The sequence below is a fragment of the Buteo buteo genome, chromosome 1 (assembly GCF_964188355.1).
Source record: "Buteo buteo chromosome 1, bButBut1.hap1.1, whole genome shotgun sequence".
In the NCBI taxonomy this organism is placed as follows: Eukaryota; Metazoa; Chordata; class Aves; order Accipitriformes; family Accipitridae; genus Buteo; species Buteo buteo.
The window spans coordinates 51,082,647-51,104,663 of record NC_134171.1 but is presented as its reverse complement, the minus strand read 5'-3'; the positions used below and the strand labels follow the sequence as shown (position 1 = coordinate 51,104,663).

General features: G+C 40.5%; 1 protein-coding gene across 11 annotated transcripts in view; it reads left to right on the top strand.

Moving 5' to 3' along the window:
* Positions 1-22,017, top strand: part of FAM13A (family with sequence similarity 13 member A) — a 142,539-nt gene that overhangs the window by 23,850 nt on the left and 96,672 nt on the right. For 8 of the 11 annotated variants that reach the window (XM_075030465.1, XM_075030482.1, XM_075030493.1 and 5 more), the window contains one exon: positions 9,727-9,886. In XM_075030465.1, coding sequence (XP_074886566.1) covers positions 9,727-9,886 — 160 coding nt within the window. Of the gene's footprint in view, positions 1-2,988; positions 3,008-9,726; positions 9,887-12,593; positions 12,796-21,354; positions 21,483-22,017 lie in introns of those variants that run through there. The other 3 variants (XM_075030513.1, XM_075030503.1, XM_075030523.1) reach the window with 3 other exon arrangements.

Sequence of the window (22,017 nt, the reverse complement as noted above, 5' to 3'; positions counted from 1 at the left end):
CTTCCTCTGTAGCCAGTGGAAAGAAGTAAACTTCTTTAAAGAGAGAAAACAGAAATTAGGTTCCTTGTAATGTATTGAGCCAGTTCCACATTTTTTAGGCTAGATGCTGCCTGTTATCTTTTTAAAGGTGCATACCTTTTTCCATTGATGGGGGAGAGAACATGCAGAGATGAGACGTTTAAACCAAAGCTTGTCTTTATAACTACGCTGCTGTTTCATCTTAGGATGTTGCTCATGGATGATGAAGGTGACTATGTCAGGATTCAAGCTATTTGCTGTGTTAGTATGAGAACATAAAGCATATTTTGAAAAGAATTGTCTTCTCCAAAAGAAAGAAAACTCGAAAGACAGTAGTATGCACAGGAACACATGAATGTAAGAGTTAATGGAAGCACAATACTGCAAATTTCTGACAAGGAAAAGCAAAACAATTTTAAAGATTACATTTGTATGGGCAGTTTGGGAATTTCTAATTGTATTAGTAGATTTAAGAACAAACAAAATAAATTAGAAGAATCTGAGTGCAATGGCTAAATCTCTATGACTCAAACTCCCAAGTGTCTATTAGAATAATTTTTAGTTTACTCATCACTTCGTTCAGGAAAGTTTAAAAATTAACTCCGCATACTTTTTGGTGTAGAATGCAGAGTTGCAGTTTGGAATTGCAATTGGCATTCCTAAGGTTAAACCAAAGCATACTTTTTAAAAGCTGCATAGTTGTTGCCTCAACTGATCTCTACTCCTAAGATGGCGTAGAAAAGACGTAACGATTTTTGTAAGCTACAGGGTCTGTGTGTAAGAGGGGTGGAATCGCATCATTCCACTGCAGAAGACTGAGAAATGCAGAGTTCACTGGAGGTAAAAACACAAGGGCTCTTGTGGCTGTATATGAATGCAGCCAGCCCTGCAGTTGTGACACACATTGAAATAAATGCTCATGTAGCAAAAGAGGCTGTGAAAGCAAGGTTTGACACTTAACAAATCACTAATGCATTTTTTAGAAGACCCAGATACGTCAGAATTATGGATGTAGATTTTTATTTAAACTAAGTTTCACCATCTGGTTTCAGCCATGTATTTCATCAGATCTTGATCTTTTCAAGGTAGTTCAGGATTGTGGTCCAGACACAAAGATTGTGAGCAACAGTTCAAATACCCTTTTCTGCTGTGTTAATGGATGCAGTCTTAAATTGCTGAAACTGTGACCATCGGTATCAACAAAGATTTGATAGGAGGAGGAAAGAACTTGCAGCACTGAACTTAAGGCATTGGGCTTAGCCAGTTGGTTGGCCAAGCAGCCAGAGATTCTCAGAACGCAATTCAGAGCTCTGGAGTAAGGCCGTCTGAAGCCTGCTTGGCAAGGCCTATCTTACTACTATCGCTACAGGCAGACCCTAGAGAGACTAGCTGCAGTAATTAAGTATCAGCAGGTGGTTGAAGCAAACACTCCGCTCTCTGTTGTGTATGGGGTGTTTCTCTGGGACAGGGAAAGAAGGCTTAGCATCCAGCTTCTCAGCAATTACACTGCTGAAGCAGGAAGATCTGAGATTTTTCTGTCAGAAATTCACACTCGTGTCTAAAATCAACGTTGGAGTCTGTGTAGTTAATGCACAGTGTCAGAGAAGATAAAGCCCATCTGCTGATAGTGAAGGATTACTTTCCACAAGGTATTTTTAGTGACATTTTAGCTATTCAAACATATTATCTCCTACTCCATAACTGAAGCTATTTAACAATTAAATAAATCTCACTGTTGGGCCACTTTCCAGACATTTAGACTTCATTTTAATTCTCTCAATCTCATCCTATTTTTCTAAGTCACGTTCTCTGTAATTTATCTCATCACCTAAACTTTGAGCCCTTATTATTTTTATCTTATCCACTACTTCCCCTGCTTCCTTACTTGCTGTTTGACAAACTGCACTAGTGCTTTTCTAATGAAAGGTTATCTTGTGCTTTCTGTATTTCTAATGAATTGAAGAGGGGAGAAAATGGCTATTTGCATTCCTTGTAATGAAGTGTGATGTAAGATATAAGAAAATGTAAAGGGCAAGGTCAAACAGCTCAAAAAAGAAAAATGTGATGGTTTGAGATTTAGTGCACTGTTGTCTTTCAACTTGGGTTGTTCAGATTTATTGTGATGGAAGCCAAAGGTCAAGTATACAGAGAAATACAGCCCTTGAGGAACAACAAGTATGAAGGTATAGGAACATAAATAGTTGTCTCTTCTGTCACTGGGCTAATCTGTGTGGAGTATTAACACTTGCAGTGTGGTTACTTTTGGAGGAAGTTATTGTCCATTGACCTGAATTTCAGCTCCTGTAGAGCTGTAGCCTTAGTTATGGCCTGCTGTGTGTCTCTGCTTGTGCTGAAGAGGAAGGAGAGGACTAGCTAGGTTTTCTCTCCTCCTCTCTGCTCTTTTGGACCTGGGTATCAGAGGGGCTGCTGCACTCACCCTGTCCTTCAGTTGGGATGATAAGAGACATGAGGTATACCAGTTACAGAGTAAGCAGAGGATCCATTTGCACCTTTTTTTGCAGCTCATTCTCAAAGAATGATCTGTGTGGTCTCCATCATTCAAGCCCTCACTAACCTGACTGTGTTTCATTCCAGCAGAGATGAAGCATGTTGTGAGGGATTGCTCCATCCCCCCAAAGTGTCTGGCAAATGCAGGTATCCAGTTAAAATGCTAGAGTTAGGTGAAGTTATTTCTGTATGATGACTACGTAACGCAAGTTACCTGAAGGGTTGTACAAGAAAGCATTAGATATGGAGAAAAGGTAGATAGTCTTTAGGTATGGAGAAAATGTAGATTGTCTGTAGGGTAGCTGTAGGTATTTCAGAGACTCAGAAAGATTTCCAATGTGTTGCTGAATTCATAAGAATTAAAATCGGATCTAAAGTTCTGCATGAATGTCTTACCTTGGTTTCTAGCAGCCTTGGAGCCTACACAGATTGGGTGTATGAAGCTGAAGTGAAAGCAGAGGGGCTGAACCAGAACTCCTCAGTGAGTAATACTGGCCTTTGAAACGTTATGTGAATGGACTTTGTTTTCAGGCAGTGCAGTCCCAAACCTGCATCAGTCTTAAAACCAAATGTACGTCCAGGATTGGGGTCAAAGTGAGTACTGAAAATTGTTGTTCTAACATTCAGTATTGCAAATCAGAGCATGCAGTATAACCTTTCTGACAATGTTTTTATAGATTCTAAATACTGCATTTGCCAGCAGAGTAAAGGAGTTGTTTTTCATAAGAATTCAGTATGCTTCACCCGATGATGCAAGTTTAAAGCATGAAGTGTAATATAAGAAGGCCATAAATGTTCTCATCTCTAATCATATTAAATACTCGTGAGTGCTTGCCTCCTCTTTAGGAAGTGCATAAGGGACTATATTGCCGAGCCTTTCTGTGATATATTTTTATGTTTTCTTGTCCTGTTTATTTTCTGTTGTGTACTCAGCTTTGTCATCTGGAGTCCATTGAATGGCCTATATGTAAAATAAACTGAAGATTGCTTTGGATGCATTGCTCTCTTCATAAGTGGAGGGGTGTTCTGGCCAAATTCCATCTCAAGTCTTACGTTCTTCTAGTGAACACCCACTCCCTAAATTTTCAGTTGAGAAAGTTTCTCTTTTATGATGCGTTCAGTGTCAGGTGTTATAATATTTCCAATTTAAGCTCTTGAATTAAATAGTGATTATTTAAATAGGAAATGCTCTGTGTTTTGGGCTGCTTGGTGGGTTTTTTGTTTGTATTTTGTTTTGGGTTTTGGTTGGAAAAACTCCATGAAAATAAGTTACTGCTCTGGGTTGAAAATATTCATTCTTCTGATCTTGATTGAGGATTGGCAAGAAAGCGTACACACAGAATTGACGTGGAGGATCAGTTTCACAGGAAAAACTACAATCATAGAATGTCATGAGTTGGAAGGGGCCCACAAAGCTCATCGAGTCCCAACTCCTGTCTGGGCAGGTACAGGGCAACCTAAAAGTTAAACCATGTGTCTAAGAATGTTGTCCAAATGCTGCTTGAACACCGACAGCCTTGGGGCCATGACCACTTCCCTGGGGACCTTGTTCCAGTGCTCGGCCACCCTCTTAGTGAAGAACTTTTTCCGAATATGTGCAAAACAAAATGGTGTTTGAGCTCAACAATACAGCTCAAATACAATCACAGGGAGCATTTTTGAGGAGCCTCTGTTTAGAAATGTTTGGAGATGAGCAATGTACTTTGTGAGTGGGTGTTAGGCTATGGACTGCCCTTTGCCCTGTTTTGTGTAGGTCGTACTTTCAAAGATGCCTACTATTGCTGCAATTTCCTGATGAAAAATGGAGCTTTTGCTGGAGCAAAAGATTTTGCATATAAATGAAGCCAGTCAGTAAAGACTTTGTGGCAGCATACTCTTAACTGCTTTGCATTACCTGCATTAGCTGCATTTTGCATTATGCATGTAGTGCAAGTAATGTAGACAGATGGAATTACCGAGTTGATTTAGGCTCCTAAATCTGATGCTACAGAAAATAATCTGGACCAGATTTTAAAAGGCAGGCAGTTAGATACCTCATGGAATTCTCCTCCTGTGCCTCAGAAGCAAAGACACTTCTGTAAAATCTCAGTAGTGATATATGTCATTACATTTGGTCCAAACGGGTGAGACATAAGTCTGTAAATGATGCAGAGCATGTAAATGAGTCACACACACCAAGATGAACACCTGCCCTAAGGTAGTGTTGCTGTATGTTTAGCTACCTGTTAGCCTCTGATCTTGCAGCAGAGTCTGCAGACACGAATGTTTGCCTGTTGTCAGCTGCACCAGTTTGTGGTCCAATGTGTTAAGACAAATAGCTTTCATCGGCTGAAGTACAGGACTGCATTGTGGCCATGAGGTCACATCTGTTATAGGCACAGTAACGTCTGTCTAGAGGGACAGAGCAGACTGCCTGAAGTTGTAACCTCTTAAGATTACTCCAGTTGTGCTCCAAAATCTTCATTTCTGCTTGTTGAGGGGCCCATGGGCATCTGAGGTACTAATGAAAATGTTTTGTGAGGGCTGCAGAAACAAAAAACCCATGTAGTGTTCCCAGTCCTCTGAGTCCCTTCATTTCCTGGGGGATCCCCTAGGAGAATGGTAAGGTGGCTTTGTGGTGCTCCCCTACAAAAGGTACTGTACGTACAGCAAAAGTAGCAGTCCGCAGAGCCTATAGCCCTCAGTGGTTTGTAAATTACGATTATGGTGCTGTCATTCCATGCAAGCTACTTCTGCAACGCCACGTAAGGAAATGTTAATGTGCATTCTTCGTCTCAGACAGGGTGGGGTCGAACACCCTTGGGAATTTGCAATGAGACACCCTGTTTCACATGGAAATTGCTGGTTCTCAGTTGTGACAGGGAGCTGTCAGCAGTTGTTGCCTGGGGAAATGAGTTCAGTGATCTCAGTCCAGCTCATTGAAGGCAGATGACTACATCTCAAGTCCTCCTGGCCCTCGTTTCCACTTGAAGCAAGTTTCTCAGGTGTGGTGGATGGTGACAGAACCTTGTAGCAATGCCTATCTTGTGCCAGATGCAGTCAAGTTTGGATGTGTTACTGCATCACAGTAGAGTCTGGAGATTTGCTGTCTCATAAGTCCATTCTGTGTTTAGACTGTTACAGCTTGTTTACAGGGACCCTGAGGTAAATTCATTTAACTAATGCATGAAATGTAAGTAATTCTTTCACAGTGAGTTAATCTGACCTCAGGTCACTTTAGGTCTGAATAAGAGTTGTGACACAGGGCTTTGATGTGGTTTAACTTGTTTGAGACTAGCTTTCTTGAGCATCCCCATGGAAGGAGACACACTCTTGGCTTAAAGTGGTCTGGAAGAACCCAAAGAACAAGTGAGCATGGGACTACATGGATATGAGTGGCATGGAGCTGTGGTGGGTGGGCCAGGGGCCAGGCATGCTGGTAGGACGTTGTGCAGAAGTGTGAAATACTGCTGGGTGTCATATTTTGAAATGAAGGGCTAACAACTTGATCCTATTTCCAAGTAATGTTTTAACTTTGAGAACTACTGCTTTTTCTGCTGTAAAGTGGCTTCACCAATAATTTCAATCTTTAATATCCTGTAAAACTTGTGGTACTAATGCACCTTTGCCCTCAGCCCTGCTTGACTGAGTCAGATGCTGTTAATGCTGGTGCCTTGTTGAGACAAAGCACATTTTTCCCAAATACTTAATGTGGAGCCACTGCACTTCGTGCACAGATGACTCTGAGCATCTTTCTGGGAAGGGCAGGTTGTCTGAGGAATCTAAGGGGGGACACGCTAGAGAATTTGCTTCAGTCACTGCCTATGCGATGTATCTGTTCATGACTTTGCAAGCTACTGTGAGAACTCAGTGGGAGTTTTCCAGCTCAAATCTCTAAGATAGACCTGAACTCATCAACATTTTTTCTTCTAGAAATGACCACAGAAATTACAGGTTTATGCCTCCCTTCTAGAAAATGTGTTTCTGGTAGTGAAGCTGATGTTCTGCTGCTGTTTCTGGTGCTGCTACTGAAGCAGTTGGTACATACGTGGCTATAAGGGGATCAAGTCCTGCTGTTGAGGATTTTGTAACTGGAGTAAGGTGTGCGTCTCACTGTAAAAGCAACACAGTTATAATGCCTAATTAACATGCAAATTAGACGTAAAGGAACCATGACTATGAACACAGTTTTACTGTAATGTTTTAACAAGGTCTTCACAAAAGAATATGAAAAATTTCCAAGGAGTAGGGTGTGGATCATGAAAATGGTACTGTGAGAGAATACTTTCTCATAGGACTGGCTTTTTCTAGTGAGTTGAAGTGAAATTTGTAGATACCATGACTTTTCAGACAAAGAAAAGCTCAAGTAAGATACTCTTTTTTTTACACACATTTTCAGAAAAGTCTAGTCAGACTGGTTGATCGTGCAGTGTGGGAACAGATGGGTTTTAACTTGTATAAATAAGCAGGGTAGTGCGTGCTCATAATCTAAACTTATATGCTGAGCTGAAGATGTATTGCAAGGAAAAGGTCACCATGAATAGCTCAAAGAGTATAGTAGTCCTTGCCATCATGAAGGTCTAATAACAGCAATTAAAGAAAAAAAAAAGAGAGAGAAACTTCGTAAAATATGCCTGTTTAAGTGGCAGAGAGATGGCAATGGATAAAGTATGTTACACTGCCATTAAAATAAAACAGTTATTGCTTGGTTACATTCAGAGAGGGGTGATAAAAAAGACTAAAGCCATGAGCTTTAGCCTTGTGTTCTGCATATGCATCTCACCGTACACATACAGAATTGTTCAGAGTGAGATGTTGGACTTTTCACAGATTTGATTTAATAAAATCTAACTGACAAAGGAATGTGGGGAAGGGAGGGCAAAAAAGCCATGGAATTGTGCAGAAATTAAATATTGTTTGTGTGCTTTGTGGAAACTTTATAGCCTGGACTGTTTTTCAACCAGGAAGAGTTTTTTGGTGTTAGCTGTTGCCAGTAGGGGGATATTGGCTGTAGTTTCCAGCAGATGTAGTTTAGGTGAAGGTTCTGCTCTAAAACTCATTGAAGCTATCCGGAGTCTTTATTTTGACTTGAAATTGCTCTAGTATATTTTCAGTCCATTTCCTAGGAATGAGGTTCATAGGGGTGCCAGGCTTATTTAAGTGGTACCCTGTTTTGGAGAAACACATCAGGAAGGTAACAGTCAGGATTTGCCTGCATTATCAAGCAAGCTCTGCACCATCCCAACTCTGGAGCACATCATTTAGCATGGGAAGAGGGGTTTCCTTAAATCGGGATGGTTGCATGGGCCTATTGCATACATAAACTTTCTTTTATTCAGGCCAGTTACTATCTTTTAGTGAATATGTGACATTCTTTAAAGTGAATTGGCCCAAGCATACATGCACATCCATCAATAGAAGTCCCATTTTTTCTTTATTTAGTCTGAGACCAGGTTCCACACTAATGAAATCAATCAGCTGAGACTGACCCATTTTACAGTTGGCAATGTTCTGCAGTATAAAATAATCCAATTCCTTTAAACTTCAGGTCCTGCGACTCTAGCATGTGTTGAATGGGGAAATGACAGCAGTAAAGATTCTCTTCTGGAGTTTACAAAGATGCGTTCTACTGCAGTGGGATCCTCTCCCTGTTGATATGTAGATATACTGCAGAGAGTAAAATATTGAGAAGGATCAGTAGCATGCAACCCCTACAAGAAGGCACTTTTTGATGGCAAATTTCTGGGACCATCTGCTTTCAGAGCCTTCACGTTGAAATGCACATCTGGCCCCAATAAAATACAGTTACAGTTTTATAGTAGATAGTTATTTGTAAATCTTAATTTGCTGGTTATAGTAAACAATGGTTTACTTTCAATTTACTTCCCTGTAAAATAGCTCAGATGGCATTTATTTAACTTATGGGGGTTTGGGTTGTTTTTTCCTCTTGTACAGCCACTAGTTGTCCTCAGCCAAAAAATACTTGAAACTTCTTTTGTTTCTGGTTTTTGCTCCCCTACTTCTTCCCTTTAAATCTTCCATGTGTTTTCTGTACCTCCTGATCTGCAGTCTCTGCCGCTTTATAAGGTCCTTAGAAAATTCACATCCATGCAGCCACTTTGTGGATTATTGAGAGGAGAGTGCATCTGCTGGAAATCCTGTGCAATGGGAATCACTGAATGACTGGAGAAGTGTTTTAAATGCTGAAGAAGATTCTTCAGAGATCTTACTTCTGAATTAACAAAATGGAATTTAAGTCAGTTTTGGGCACCAAAGTCCAATAAACATGCAGAAGGCCTACATTCCAGCAGATGATCATTAGATGCTTCAATGAATTGTGTGCTCTGTTGTGAGTAATACGCATTTTTTACCACATGACAGAGTTGTGTGAAACGCATAAGGAAGGCAAAGGAGCATAGACTGGAATACACCGCTTCTTCCAAGTCAGTATCTTGCCTTTTCGTTTGTGTGTGCCTTTAAGGTCTGTGGCAAGCAATTCCTGGGTGCACAGGGGCCTTTTTCAAGAGAGCAAGAAGTTGCTTCTTCTGCAGCCAAGTAGTTGGTTATTATCCCAGAAAGTGGAGGTTAGGAACCTCTTTTTATATGAATCTTTTAGGCTGTTCTGCAGAAAGCAGCCTCCATCTCCATGTTTTAAAAAGCCCTGTGAGTTATGAGCCTAATTCCAAAAGAAATATCAACTCAAAACTTAGATTCAGAAATCTGGTGTACAGCATGGGGTTACCTGAAGCTGCAAAGATCTTGCTTAACTTTTATTTTTAGTGTTCTGTTCAGCATGTGGGTTTTCTTAATTTTTTGACTCATCCTTCTTGTATACCTTTGAGGTTATCACAAACCACTTTTTGGAGGAATCTGACTCTTCCCATTAACAGTTCAGAGCATTTAAATGCCTCACGCTGTCTGTGTTGCAGTCATTAACCCAACTTTAGCCAAGCTGGTGGTATGTCATTTGGTGGTTGTCTCAATTAGATCTCTACCTAGGTACTGTGAAGTAGTTTGTTTGACCAACAGATACGATATTTAATATTGGTAAGAAAAACTGCAAACAAACCGTGCTAGTTGTTACCACCATAGACACAATCCTCCTTTCAAAGTTTCCTGTGCCTGCTAGCCAGCCTGGATCCATGACTGAAATGTTACAGAGACCCTATGCAGAAACTTTTGTACCTATAACACTCTGTTTTGTGTTCTGTCCAATTTTAGCGTGCCCTCTGGATTTGAAGGTATAAAAGAACAGGAGATCTGCAACAAGATAATGACAAAAATACTAGAAAATTACAATACCTTGTTTGAATTGGAGGGCTTGAAGAAGGATGAAGAAAAGCCTGTATGTGAAGAGCTAGCAAGAATTATTTTGGTAAAAGTGAGTATCTCTATTATTTCATTTTCTTATAGCAAATCAATAATGCAGGCTTATTGCAGGCTTCAATTCAGAAATCTTCTAGGTAAGTGGGAGGCAGGCACTGTTGTAAGAATGCTCTGTGTTACTGATTGGTATACAGTTTACAAATCAATTCTGCTGATTAGGCTAATTTTCATTACTAGTCTGGAAGTCGATTCTGTTAAATATCTTTATTCTTTGTTAGCTATTCACTGTTACTTATTTAGGAAATATATTCACTAAAGTTTAAATGTTTTTAAATGAGGAGGCAGAATAATTCTAGGAAGTATTCAAGCTTTCTGACATGTCAATCATTTATGGTGTACATCAGTGATGAACTTTCATACTTTAGGATGGTATGAGGTCCCTAGCCTTTGCCACTATGAAGTCTGCTTGTCTCGAACACGTACCTGAATTTAAAAATCATGTGTTCTGACTCAGAACAGCTATTTCTGAGTGCGCTTGAAGAGGAGCATTAAATAGTAGTTACTATTTGAAGAAAGTACATTGAAGCTGTTAAAGAAAAGTGATATAATTAAAGTATTATATCTTTGGTGGGAAGAGGGCATATGTGTAATATCAAAGGATTCTGAAGTTCAGAAAAACTTGACAAAAGTAAGTAGGGCAGCCAAAAATGCCTTGTTCTGGCTTGTGCCATCTCTACTACAGGAAGCAACCTCAAGTCTGTGCAGAAATGGTCATGAGGATGGTTTGCAACTGCCTTATTTCCTTTTGTGTGTTAGCTGTGCAGATAATTACTCCTTTCCAAGGTGTGAGCTCTTGAGTTTGAGAGGGTTGAACTACATGCCTTCTCTTGGTAGGGTTTTGTGAGCATCCACGGATAAAATCACTGTAACCTTCACTGGCTGGAATGGAAGTTGTCAGAAAATAAGTTATAAAAATATAGTGTCTTTGACCTTGAGAGAACAAGAAGTTTGGTGTGAGCCCAAGTTCTGCCAATTAAGTGAAATCAGCTGAAAACACCTTTGCCTTTGCAGTGTATCGCAGGAGGGTCTGTTGAATCTGAACTACAGGGCAATCTTTATGAGTTGGACCCAGCTGCCTTTAGAAGGGTTGGTTGTTTTCTCATGTGGTGTATCAGTGAGGAAGTCTTTAGCTGTTTAGTCTTTTAGCTGTTACTAACATTCACCTAAAATTCTTCTGTGGAAGGAGATAGAATGACTGGTGACTTGCAGTGTCCTCCCTAATATGTGTTACTGAAGTCACAGTAACTTCTGGGTAATGGAAATGATCTGCCTGGCAAATGAGAGTGAAGTTCAGCAGTGGATGGTCACTGCAGTAGCAAAAAAAAGTTAAGAACAACATAATTGTAAAAAGACACAGTACTTTAAAGAGCCCAGAAGAAACACTTCAGATATGTTTCCATCTCCTTCAAGCCTCTGCCAGCTGTAAAAGGCAAGGTGGTCTTTCACTTCTAAGGACTTGTTACTTATTAGTAATTGGGAATGCACAAGGGTGGAGACCTGGGAGATTTCCCACAGCAGTTCAGAGATCTGAGCTATCAAAGTACATGTTGACAGCCAGAATTAGTCCAACAAAATAGCCTGAAAGATAACCGTTACTCAAGTGAGATGAAAAATGTTGCCCATCTCTCTGCCTCAGGAGACAGGTGACTGCCTGAGAGGAATGAGCCATGCCTAAAGACACAAGGGCTTACGTTGTGTTTGTGTCTTTGGATCTTGTTGATAGCTTCCAAATTCTGCTGGCAGTCAGCTGCAAAAATTTGACCTTGTTCCTTGTCCATTTAATTCAGGTGGGAAGTTTTCTAGCTTAACCAAGACAAATACTGAAACACAAGAAATAGAAACATCTAACTTCATATAGCAAAGATACATAAGAAGTGCTTGTTGAAGTTTGTCGGGTGGCTCTTTGAAAGGTTGCTTTATACCATTCCCAAAGGTTACTTTTCCTATGTCCTAGCAGATATCCCCTCTCCTAGCCAATTTGTATAATAAATTAGAGATGGTACACTCAAAGAGAAAACCAGGTGGTGATAAATGAGATTCTGTAGAGAAAAGAGATTGCTAGTTTACTAATGTGTGAACTGTTACATACAGTAGGAGCTAGCTGATCTGTGTCATAAAAGAACAAAAATGCCTTAGAGAATTATTTGGCATGACCTGGGTCATACTGTCCAGAAAATAGCAAGCCATTTGTAAGCAAAGTTACTGCTTCTTGAAAAGCCACTGATGAATTCGTATCTACAGGTAGCTGGAGAGAGATTTACCAAGTAATCCTGTTGGAAGGAGTGAAAAATGTAGGATGCTGTCGTGATTTAAGACCAGCCAGTAACAAGGCACCACGAAGCCGCTCGCTCACTCACTCCTCCCCCCCAGCCCTGGTGGGATGAGGCGAAGAAAATATAAGGAAATGCTCGTGGGTCAAGACAAGGACAGGGAGGGATCATTCACCAATTATGGTCAGGGGCAAAAACCAGACTCAACTTGGGGAAAAAACAAAATCAATTTAATTTACTACAAATGAAATCAAAACAAGGATAATGAGAAGTAAAACCAAATCTTAAAACACCTTCCCCACACCCCCCCCACTTCCTGACTCAACCCCACTCCCAGTTCTCTACCTCCTCCCCTCAGTGGTGCAGGGGAACGGGGAATGGGGGTTGGGGTCAGTTCATCACACCTTGTCTCTGTTGCTCCTTCCTCCTCAGGGGGACGACTCCTCACTCTTCCCCTGCTCCGCCATGGCGTCCTTCCCACGGGAGACAGTCCTTCACGAACTGCTCTGGCATGGGTCCTTTCCACAGGCCAATCTTCAGTCACAAACTGCTTCAGTGTGAGCTTTCCCATGGAGTCACAGCCATCTTCAGGGGCATCCCCTTGCTCTGGCGTGGGATCCTCCCCGGGCTGCAGGTGGGCATCTGCTCCCCCCTCGCCTCCATTGGTTGGGGGGACACAGCCTGCCATCTCACCACGGGCTGCAGGGGCATCCCCTCCTCCGGCGCACCTCCTCCCCTCCTTCTTCACTGACCTCAGTATCTCCATAGCTGTTCCTCTCACATTCCAATCCCCTTACTCACTGCAGGTTCCCCTTCTTAAATCTGTTCTCCCAGAGGTGCTACCACTGTCACTGATGGGCTCAGCCTTGGCCAGAGGTGGGTCTGACTTGGAGGCAGGGAAGCTTCTAGTAGCATCTCACAGGAGCTACCCCTGCAGCCCCCTCCCCAACTACCAAAACCCTGCCACACAAACCCAAAACAGATGCTCAGGACAGCACTCTCATGAACTGAGGCCCTGCTGATTTCAAGGGTGTTGCATTTAAGCGTGAACCATGGTGGAATGGGGGAGCGGACAGTAAGGAAAGGGAAGAAAATTAGGACCTGCCCTTTACCAAACTCAGCTACATTTATCCAGATGGCTTTTTTAGCTTTTACATTGTGAGCAGCAAGAGCGTGACGAGGGGAGATTTAGATGATCTCATTCACTTCCTTCTGGGGTACTTCTGCCATCCCATCCCCCAAATCACTCCCTATATTGCCAGTGTTTCACCCTGAGTCACTACACTGCTACCTTTCCCATGATTGCCTTCACTCTCAATCCTTTCTCACTTTTCCATGTTTACATTTTTCTCCTGAATTCCCACAGCCCTGTCCTACTATTCTTCCTGTATTCAAATTTGATAGCCTTTCATTCCCACTCCAGAGAAGAGGCTGGCAGTCTGTAGTAAAGTGCAAAAGCTCCAGCACTCTTGATACATGGCCTTCCATCAACTCTAGTCACTGCGCACATATGCTGTAGCCTCTCTGCAGCCCATATTTCTTTGCCATCCTTTCTTTTATGTTCTTGAATGTGGAGATAACTTTTCCTCTAGGTTAGTACAGTGCTTGTGGTAATGTGGCCTGCCTTTTGTGTTCTCCTGGGTGTGTAGTTTGGGGCTAGGGCTTATTGAGACACTTTTTCTAGACAAGTATTAATGCCTCCTTTTGGTTGGAATGCTGCTGCTAGCCTTACCCAAAGGTAGGGTTCCCAAAATGGGGGTGGAGGTACTTATAAGAAGAAATTAGTTTTTACATTGTGTTAAGACATTAACCCCATGATGGACAAAGCCATTGGTGCTGATCCAGGTGTTTCTTGATTAAGAGGTTGGAAAGAGCACCTATAAGCATGAAATTTCTTATACAGGGAGAAGAATGCCACAAATTTGCAGAAAGACTAACTTGAATCAAAATTTGAAACCTAATGACAATGGCTTAAAAAATTAAGGAAAGACAGCAAAAAGTACAACATTGAACAGTGCACTTCTGTCAGTGCTCTAGCTAAGCCTTTCTAGCTTACTGCATTACAAAATTAGCCCTGCTTTTTATCTCTTTTTCATGGCTTGAGGCTCTTACTTTAGTGCTGAAATCTCAACTGGAAAAACAGGAACCTACCTTTAGTTAGTGTCTAAATGTATTGTGAGAATACTATTTCTCCCTGCAGTCTTGGGTTGTTCTTGAGATGGCTTAGGTGCCTGTTGCTTCACATCATCTACTCATAATCATTTTTTTTTGAAGTCAACATTAACACTGAATCATTAATTTTGAGCAAATACCCGGAAACAGGGGAGTTGTGGCTCATACCATCCCATCCCAATATGGTAATGTACCTCCTCTGATCTGCTTGCTCAGTCATGTTTACCATCTTCCTGAACTTCCATGACTTCTGACCCTTCATGGGCTGGATATCTTAAGATTTTCCCACACTTCGGTCATAAAATCAGTGGATTTTTAAAAGCAGGACGTACTGTTCTTTTAAAATGAAAACAAGAAGATGGGGATCATTCAGATAAAGTCATGAAAGCATCGAGCTTTGATTTGAGCAGTGTATTGGAAAGGAAAAACAGCTCAAGTGGAGCAAGTTGCGTCTTGTCTACCATGTTGGTCATAGCTAGGGGAAATCCACAATGCTACAGACTTCCAGAAGGAGTAAGAGCATTTCAATCAGGTACAGATTGTGGCAGCTTAAAGAACATCTGTTTTAAGGAAGGCAAAAGTTAAAAAATTTGAGAGATGGGAAAAAGAGACGTGTTTCTGTAGGGCTGTTGGTAGTTGGAACTACCATTCTTGCTGCATGTGTGCACTGAGGAGGCACAGGTACACCTTCTCACCAGCTATAATTCTTCTTTCAAAGATCGCTCAGTCATTGGGAAAGACAAGTTGTGCCAGGTAAAGGGATTTCTTAGCTTGCTTTCTCAGTGTATCGCAATTCAGAAAGTAAGTGAGCTGGAAATCTCTGCAAGCTGCTTTCCAGTCCCTGCTTTGTTCCCAGGACTGTAAAGCCTCCTCTTGCTCATTACTCAGGCATATGGCAGGATTACAGTTAGAAATGATGGGGAGTTTTTCTTCGGAAACCTCTTATGTTAAGAAAAGAAGTGCAATTTTCACAAAACAGAAGATTTATCTCAGCATAGTTTCTATTTCAATGGGAAATTGAACTGTCAGGTTCCTGATGCCTTGCCTGGAAGGACTTCATTAGTTTCTCACTCCGCCTTGTAGAATGAGATCTGTATGATCTTCCAGGCAGGTGGCCAGCAGGTGCAAGTATAAAACATACTTTCTTCAGAAATATATATATATTTGGAAATTCCTTCCCATAAAAGAATTATGGGCTTTTATTTTTTAATTTTTTTTTTAATTCCAAAATAAGTTGGGTTTGTTGGGGTTTACAGGTCTCATTTGCAGCCAGCTATTATTACAATCCTTAAGACTTTTATCCAAGCTTCAGTTTAATTTCATAACCCAGTGAAGGTCTGGAATAGTCTCAGTCTGTTGATCATTAGGCTCTGCTAGTTAGAAATGGGTGGAGAAGTAGGTTGAGTGTTCTCATTAGCTACCTGCTCTGTTCAGATTGTCAGGATCATAAATAGCTATTTTTTATTAGGCAGTGTTACATGTGAACAATTAATTCTCTGACTGTATATCTGTATGCTGTGCATTTACCATATTATAAGTGTCAGGGCATTATATTAAAATATTGTTTATGTTTTGCTTTGGAACACAATTCCTAGTGTGTATAGATAAGGTCCTGATAGATTTTTTTGTGGCACTAAGCTTGAGTGATAACTCATGTAATGAAAGATTAGTCTGTCTTGAGTTGCAGTATTGCCATTTTTATCATCTTCTTGAATAAATAGGTTTACCAAACCCACAGTCACAACAAAAATAGTAATTCTGAAGGAGGACCTTTCACTTTCAAAGATCTTAAAGTGCTGTTCAGACTGCAGCTGCGTATAGTCCTATGTTGTATAGCTAGCCAGTGGTATATTGTTACAACTGTAATGAAGTGTGACCTTTGAATAACAGTGATTAGGCTTCTCTGATGATCAAAGATAAACAGCAAAGAGGATTTTATTTAGTTCAAGTGGCAAGGGAAGTCAGGGCAGGCAAACTATTATGAGACTCACTTACGGGAGATTTCTGGAATTACCCCTCCCACTGGTTTCAGGTAAAACATGCCATCTTTAGTAGTATGATGTTTAGCACAGTACTGTCTTCACATAAAACCTACAACCTATTACCTAGTCATGCAAGGTTACAAGATTTTTTTTTCCCCACCTTTTCCCTCTAATGACTTCTTGACAGAGCACTTCTAGTTTTAAGAGCCAGTCAACTCAGAGCACATAAATGTTTGCACTGGAACACAAGCACTGGCATGATGAGGATGTAATGCTGTTCCTGACTTGCTTACGTATTTGGGGCAGGAATGCAAAAGGCTTTTCCCTTTCTTCCCCTGCTGGGTGGTAGAATACATAGCCCTGTTCACCTGATGCAGAAGAGAAAGCAAGTCCATTTATAAAATTAAAATTATAACATGAAATTTAAATTAAAAATCAAAGTTACAAAGTCAAGTAAAATTATAAATGTGCAATTTCAACATTGTGAATATAATGTAGGTGCATTCTGATGACCTCTGAACAGGGAGATTCACTTCCTGAAGAGCTGCAGAAAGTGGTCTCTTGCTGGCTTTTGCAAAAACTAATAGTTTCAAAACAACCGTTTTATTTTAGATGCAATTAACTTCTTGCATTTTTATCCTGTTTGTTTCCAGTCTTCTAACAAAAGCTGCCACTTCAGTTGGGAGGATTAGTTGGCAAAATAGTTCTTTGTACTTTAAATGGCAGCAAAAATGTGTGCACTGTGTTCTGCAAGCCTGCTGTTAGATTTCTAAAGAGGCAAGCAATGCACCATGTGTAGCTGCATCTGTTGGTGCTTGGTGTGTGTAAAGTGTGTGATGCCCAACCCAGCCAAGCAAACCCCTAAGTGCGTTTTTTATGTCAAGGAGAGTGCTCCAGCTGACTTTGGTGGCATTATTTTAAAGTAGAGTGCTTGCTTGCTCCTTCCAATTGAACACTGAGACCAGATCATTCAGCCCTTGGTAGGTTTTGAGCCTTTCATTCTTGAAGAGAGGTAGGAAAAGTGAGATGGTCAAAAAGTTCTCCATCTTGGCTTGACTATGCTCCCTTTGCAGTCAGTTGTAAAGCTCCATCTCCACGGAAAGGCATGATCTTTCAGATTATTTCCTCAGATGAGTAAAGCAAGATCTTCATTAATAAATGTTTCTTTCCCTTCCTCAGCTGTTTTCACTTAAATACCTTAGCATGATGATCTTGTCCCTTGACAAGATCCAGGAGAAACTGCTGAAAACTCACCAACTCCGTGGCTGAGTGGGCTCCCCCTAAATAAGTCACGCTTCCCTGCCATTGCAGTACTCTGGCCCCATGGTTATATATTCAGCAGACAGGAGAGCAATCCCTCATTTACGTCAGGAAAAAAGGCATCCGCTTCTAATCCATATTACACTGCCCTGGCTAAGCCTGCAGGGTCTAAATAGTTTCCTTTATTCTTCTTTCATGTCTGGGACCATTTTAGCATCGTGTTAATGGTCGGCTTTCAGTACTGGATTAATTCTTTCCCATCAGGAGGCAGCAGGAACTGATCTCCTTTGAAAATCCATTCTGAAGGTCTCAACAAACGCTTCCATTTCGTTCAGTATCCCCTTATTTGGGCAAGTCACACCAGTTTTCTCCTGCCTGGGCCAGGGAGCCCCCAAGGGCAGGAGCGGGTTCACATGGGAGATGTGAAGGTGGGTGGAAAGTGCATGAGGAGAAGGAGCACCTGTGGAAATCTGTCTCCGGTTTTCTGTTTACTATTTCTTCAGCTAGAATTCACTTTGCAGTTGTCCACTAGTGAGCAGATGGGCATGTTTATAGTAAGGGTATATAGTGATTCAGCCAGAATGACATTTTAACATGCAAGCTGACAGGAAATGAGCAATATGAGATTTGTAGGGGAAAGTTTATAAGCCTCCAAACCCTTCACCTATAGCAGATTCAATCTGGAGTGAGGATGACAGTTATGTTTAGACTGTGATTCAGAAAGGCAAGCAAAAAATCAGATGATCCCAAACAATTCCTTGTGTAATTTTGAAATAGCTTTCCAGTGCTTCTAGCTTTGCTGGTTTTGATAATTCTGTATATGTTTTAGTAAAACAGAATGTTTCTGTTCTTGAAGTTAATTGAAGCATTCACAAGATTATAAATCTGTCACTTGTGGTGTTACTAAATGCAATCCTGAATATTTATACAAATATGTTAATACTAAACTCTATAAAGTAATAAGTTATGATGCTGATATTTCTTTAGCTAGAATTTCACCAACAATATTTTCATTTTAACACATTATGAGAATAAAATTGCTAAGATTTAGCACATTTAAAGGAAACAGGGGCATATAACAAACATCTCTTTCTATCCTGCTGTCCATATTTCTCATATACTATGAACTTTTGAACCCAGATGGCAAAGTTTGCAGTTGAGATGCTTAGAAACTTTGCTTTTACTTTCTCACAATTTTTTCTTTAAACAAATCCCCAGTGATATTATTGCCCCATGATAATACCACATTGCCAAAATGTAGAGAAAATAAGATCCATATGTGTATGTGTGTCCTGGTCTGTATTTGCACATGTTTTACTTGAAATGTTTTTCATTCATTGTCTCTTGTTGTTTTGTTTGGGGTTGTTTTTTGGGAGGGTGGAGTGAGGGGGTGTCATCATGATTTAGCATTTGGGAGCAGTCCATCTCAGTCAGTACAAGAACATCTTTCAAAAGGGAAGAATCAAAGTCAACACCAAGAAACAAGGTACAGTAAAATAAGCATATGAGCCCCTGCTCTAGCCAGATGTTGCTGAGCATCCTAGCTGTACCCATAGGGCAAAAAGGAGGTTAGCAGGGGGACAAGAATTTTTCAACTGAGATAGATCTCTCAGTTCTCCTGTTCAGATTCCCCAATGTTTATTCCATTTCTCATTAATTAGTCATTCGGTTAATCAGGTTACACAAAATGATCATCATTATTCCCTCTGTATAAATCGGCAGTCAGTGCTGTCTTTGTTACAAGGACATATTGCAGGCAGTCAGAACTGATCCAAAGTGAAGAAATGCAAGACGTTTTTCAGCCTGTGGGGGTTTAATTCTCACTGACTTCTGCCATTAACTTCATCTGTAGTACTTTCAAGGTGGGAGCTTCAGAAGGGCTCCGTGCTGAATTAATTCATTTTCCCATTATAAGAGTAGTGAAACGCTCACTGACTTCAGTATAAGTCCTATGTATTTTTTAAAAGCCCTCCTTTGAGTGCTATGAAGATCACAGTTTGTCCAGAAGAAGCCAGTTGGTACACCCTGGTGCACGTGTGACATGCAGTGCTTTGCATGGTTTCTGGTGCCCCAAAACTTACTTGTAATAAACAGGGCTCAGGGCAGTCTAAGAGCAACAGGAGTATGTGATGCAAAGGACACAAGGGGCCAGACGCTCTGTATGTGTCTGAATATGTATGCCCTTGAAAATCTGATATATCCAGCAGACCCAACAGCATTTGACCTTAATTGCCAGCAGGGAACATCTCAGTTTCATTATTAAGAAAGGGTTCTGTTCTCTGTATGCTGGAAATCTTACACTAGTAACTAGAACAATATAGAGACACTTAGGACTCCCTAATTTACTGCAAAATCAGATACTCCTTTTAAAAGTAACGTTGCTGAATTCCATGTGTGAAACTTTTTTTCCTTGTGAGTACTTTGATTTTTAGATCAGAAATGCAATTCAGCTTTTCCAAGACTAAGTTTAAGCAACTGTAACATGAGATGCAGGTCTGGAGAGCCTGGGTTTCTCCCATAGCTAGGTCATGTCTTTCTTTTAGATCATACTTTTTCTATTTATGAATAACATTACAGTAAATAGATAAATCAGACTCCAGTTTTCAAAATTGCAAGGGAGAATAAAATGTTCCCCTGGAACTGATCTTAGCTCTGTTGTTACTGAACACACACACACACACATTAGGTACACCCAGCAAGATACCCATGTTGTTGTGTCACTTCATAAAGGTTTGATTTGTTTTTTTAATCTTAAATTCTGCTGCAGGCTCCTTGTTTGTACCTCAGCTACAAGAAGCTGAGTTGTGGTCATTAACCTATTGCATGACAGCTTAACTCCGCCAGCTAATATATGATGGGCACTTACTGTGGGGATGGGCATGGAAGATGAATGTTTTCACTCAGTGAAGTCTTTGTAACCTTTTACAAGTTCTGGAATTATATTTGATCCCAGCATTACCAGTTTAACTTTTTGCAGCATTCAGTAACCGGTCCTCCTGGATGGTTGGAGACACATTTTTCTCTTCCTCCTAGAAAATACCATGATGTTCCACAGATGTAGTTGCCAGCATTGAGGTATCATAGGATTATTACTATGTTTGTCATTTCCTTTTTTATATTGCAGTCCTCTCTAAAAATAATGGATTTCCGCATCTCTCTCTTGCTTTCGTATCACAATTCATGACCTTTGTACGTGTTTCATGGCAATAATTGCAGTAGGTTAAGGTTGTACTCAAGTGAAACAGAGTAACCTTTAGCTGTTTATTAAGAGATACGGTCTCAGGTAAAAGGTCATATATATAAATAGTCTTGGGAGAACAAAAGGAAATGAAAAGGGAAGTGAATAGGGTATTAGTTTCATATTGAAAAGCAGTGATGCGTTTTTTTGCAAACTGTGAGATTTTGCTTTTTATTACTTCTGTCTGAAACAGCTTAGCTGAATTCTGGTTATTAAAGTATAGTGTAAATGATAGCGAGATAGAACAGCAGATATACACGGAGTCAGCTTTACTCTTCCTTCTATATGCCAATAGCAACCAAAGCAAAAATCCCATATATAAATACTAGCTGTTTCAATCTTTGTTACGTAGTTTGTTTATATAAGAGAACATTTAACAGCTTTGCTAGCGTTGTTCCCCTTCTAACAAGGATGTTTTCATCACTTTCTAGGTACAAAATGGAAAGGATTCCCAATACATTGCAAAGATATTTATTTTTTAATTACTGTTCATGTTAATCATTGTCTGTATTTTTCCTGAAGGTACCTGTGCCACTGAATGATGACTCTGTGAACTAATGTCTGAATAAAAAGGAGTTATTCCATCCAGTTAACATTCATGAAAATACCTGTGACCACATGAATTAGAAAATGCCTCTGAAAATCCCCATGCCATCAGCTCACAATTAGGTACCTGTGCTACTGAATGATGACTCTGTGAACTGATGTCTGAATAAAAAGGAGTTATTCCATCCAGTTAACATTCATGAAAATACCTGTGACCACATGAATTAGAAAATGCCTTTGAAAATCCCCATGCCATCAGCTCACAATTTTAGTCTTAAAAATATAGATTATTTGATACTTTGCGTGTCTTGTGGAGCCTTAATCAGCCATGAGCTATTCTGCATGATCACAGAGGGAAAGAGATTCCATATTTTCTTCACCTTGTGAGTAGGAGGAAGAGCAGCTCTGTAATTGCTATGGCCCTTGTGCTTCTGCGTTGGCACCCTTGACAGTGCTGCTGCATGTCACATCTGCACTGCTGTGCTCCAGGGAACTTTGTGCAGGGGACAGCATTGGTTTGGGTAATGTTCACTGCTTCAACATCAAATGAAGGGAGAGCCAGGAACTCTGAAATTCACTGTTTCTTCTGCACTACTCCATGGACAACACTGTTGTGCACTTTTGTTGTAGCCTAGGGAAAAATTGCAGGTATGACCCT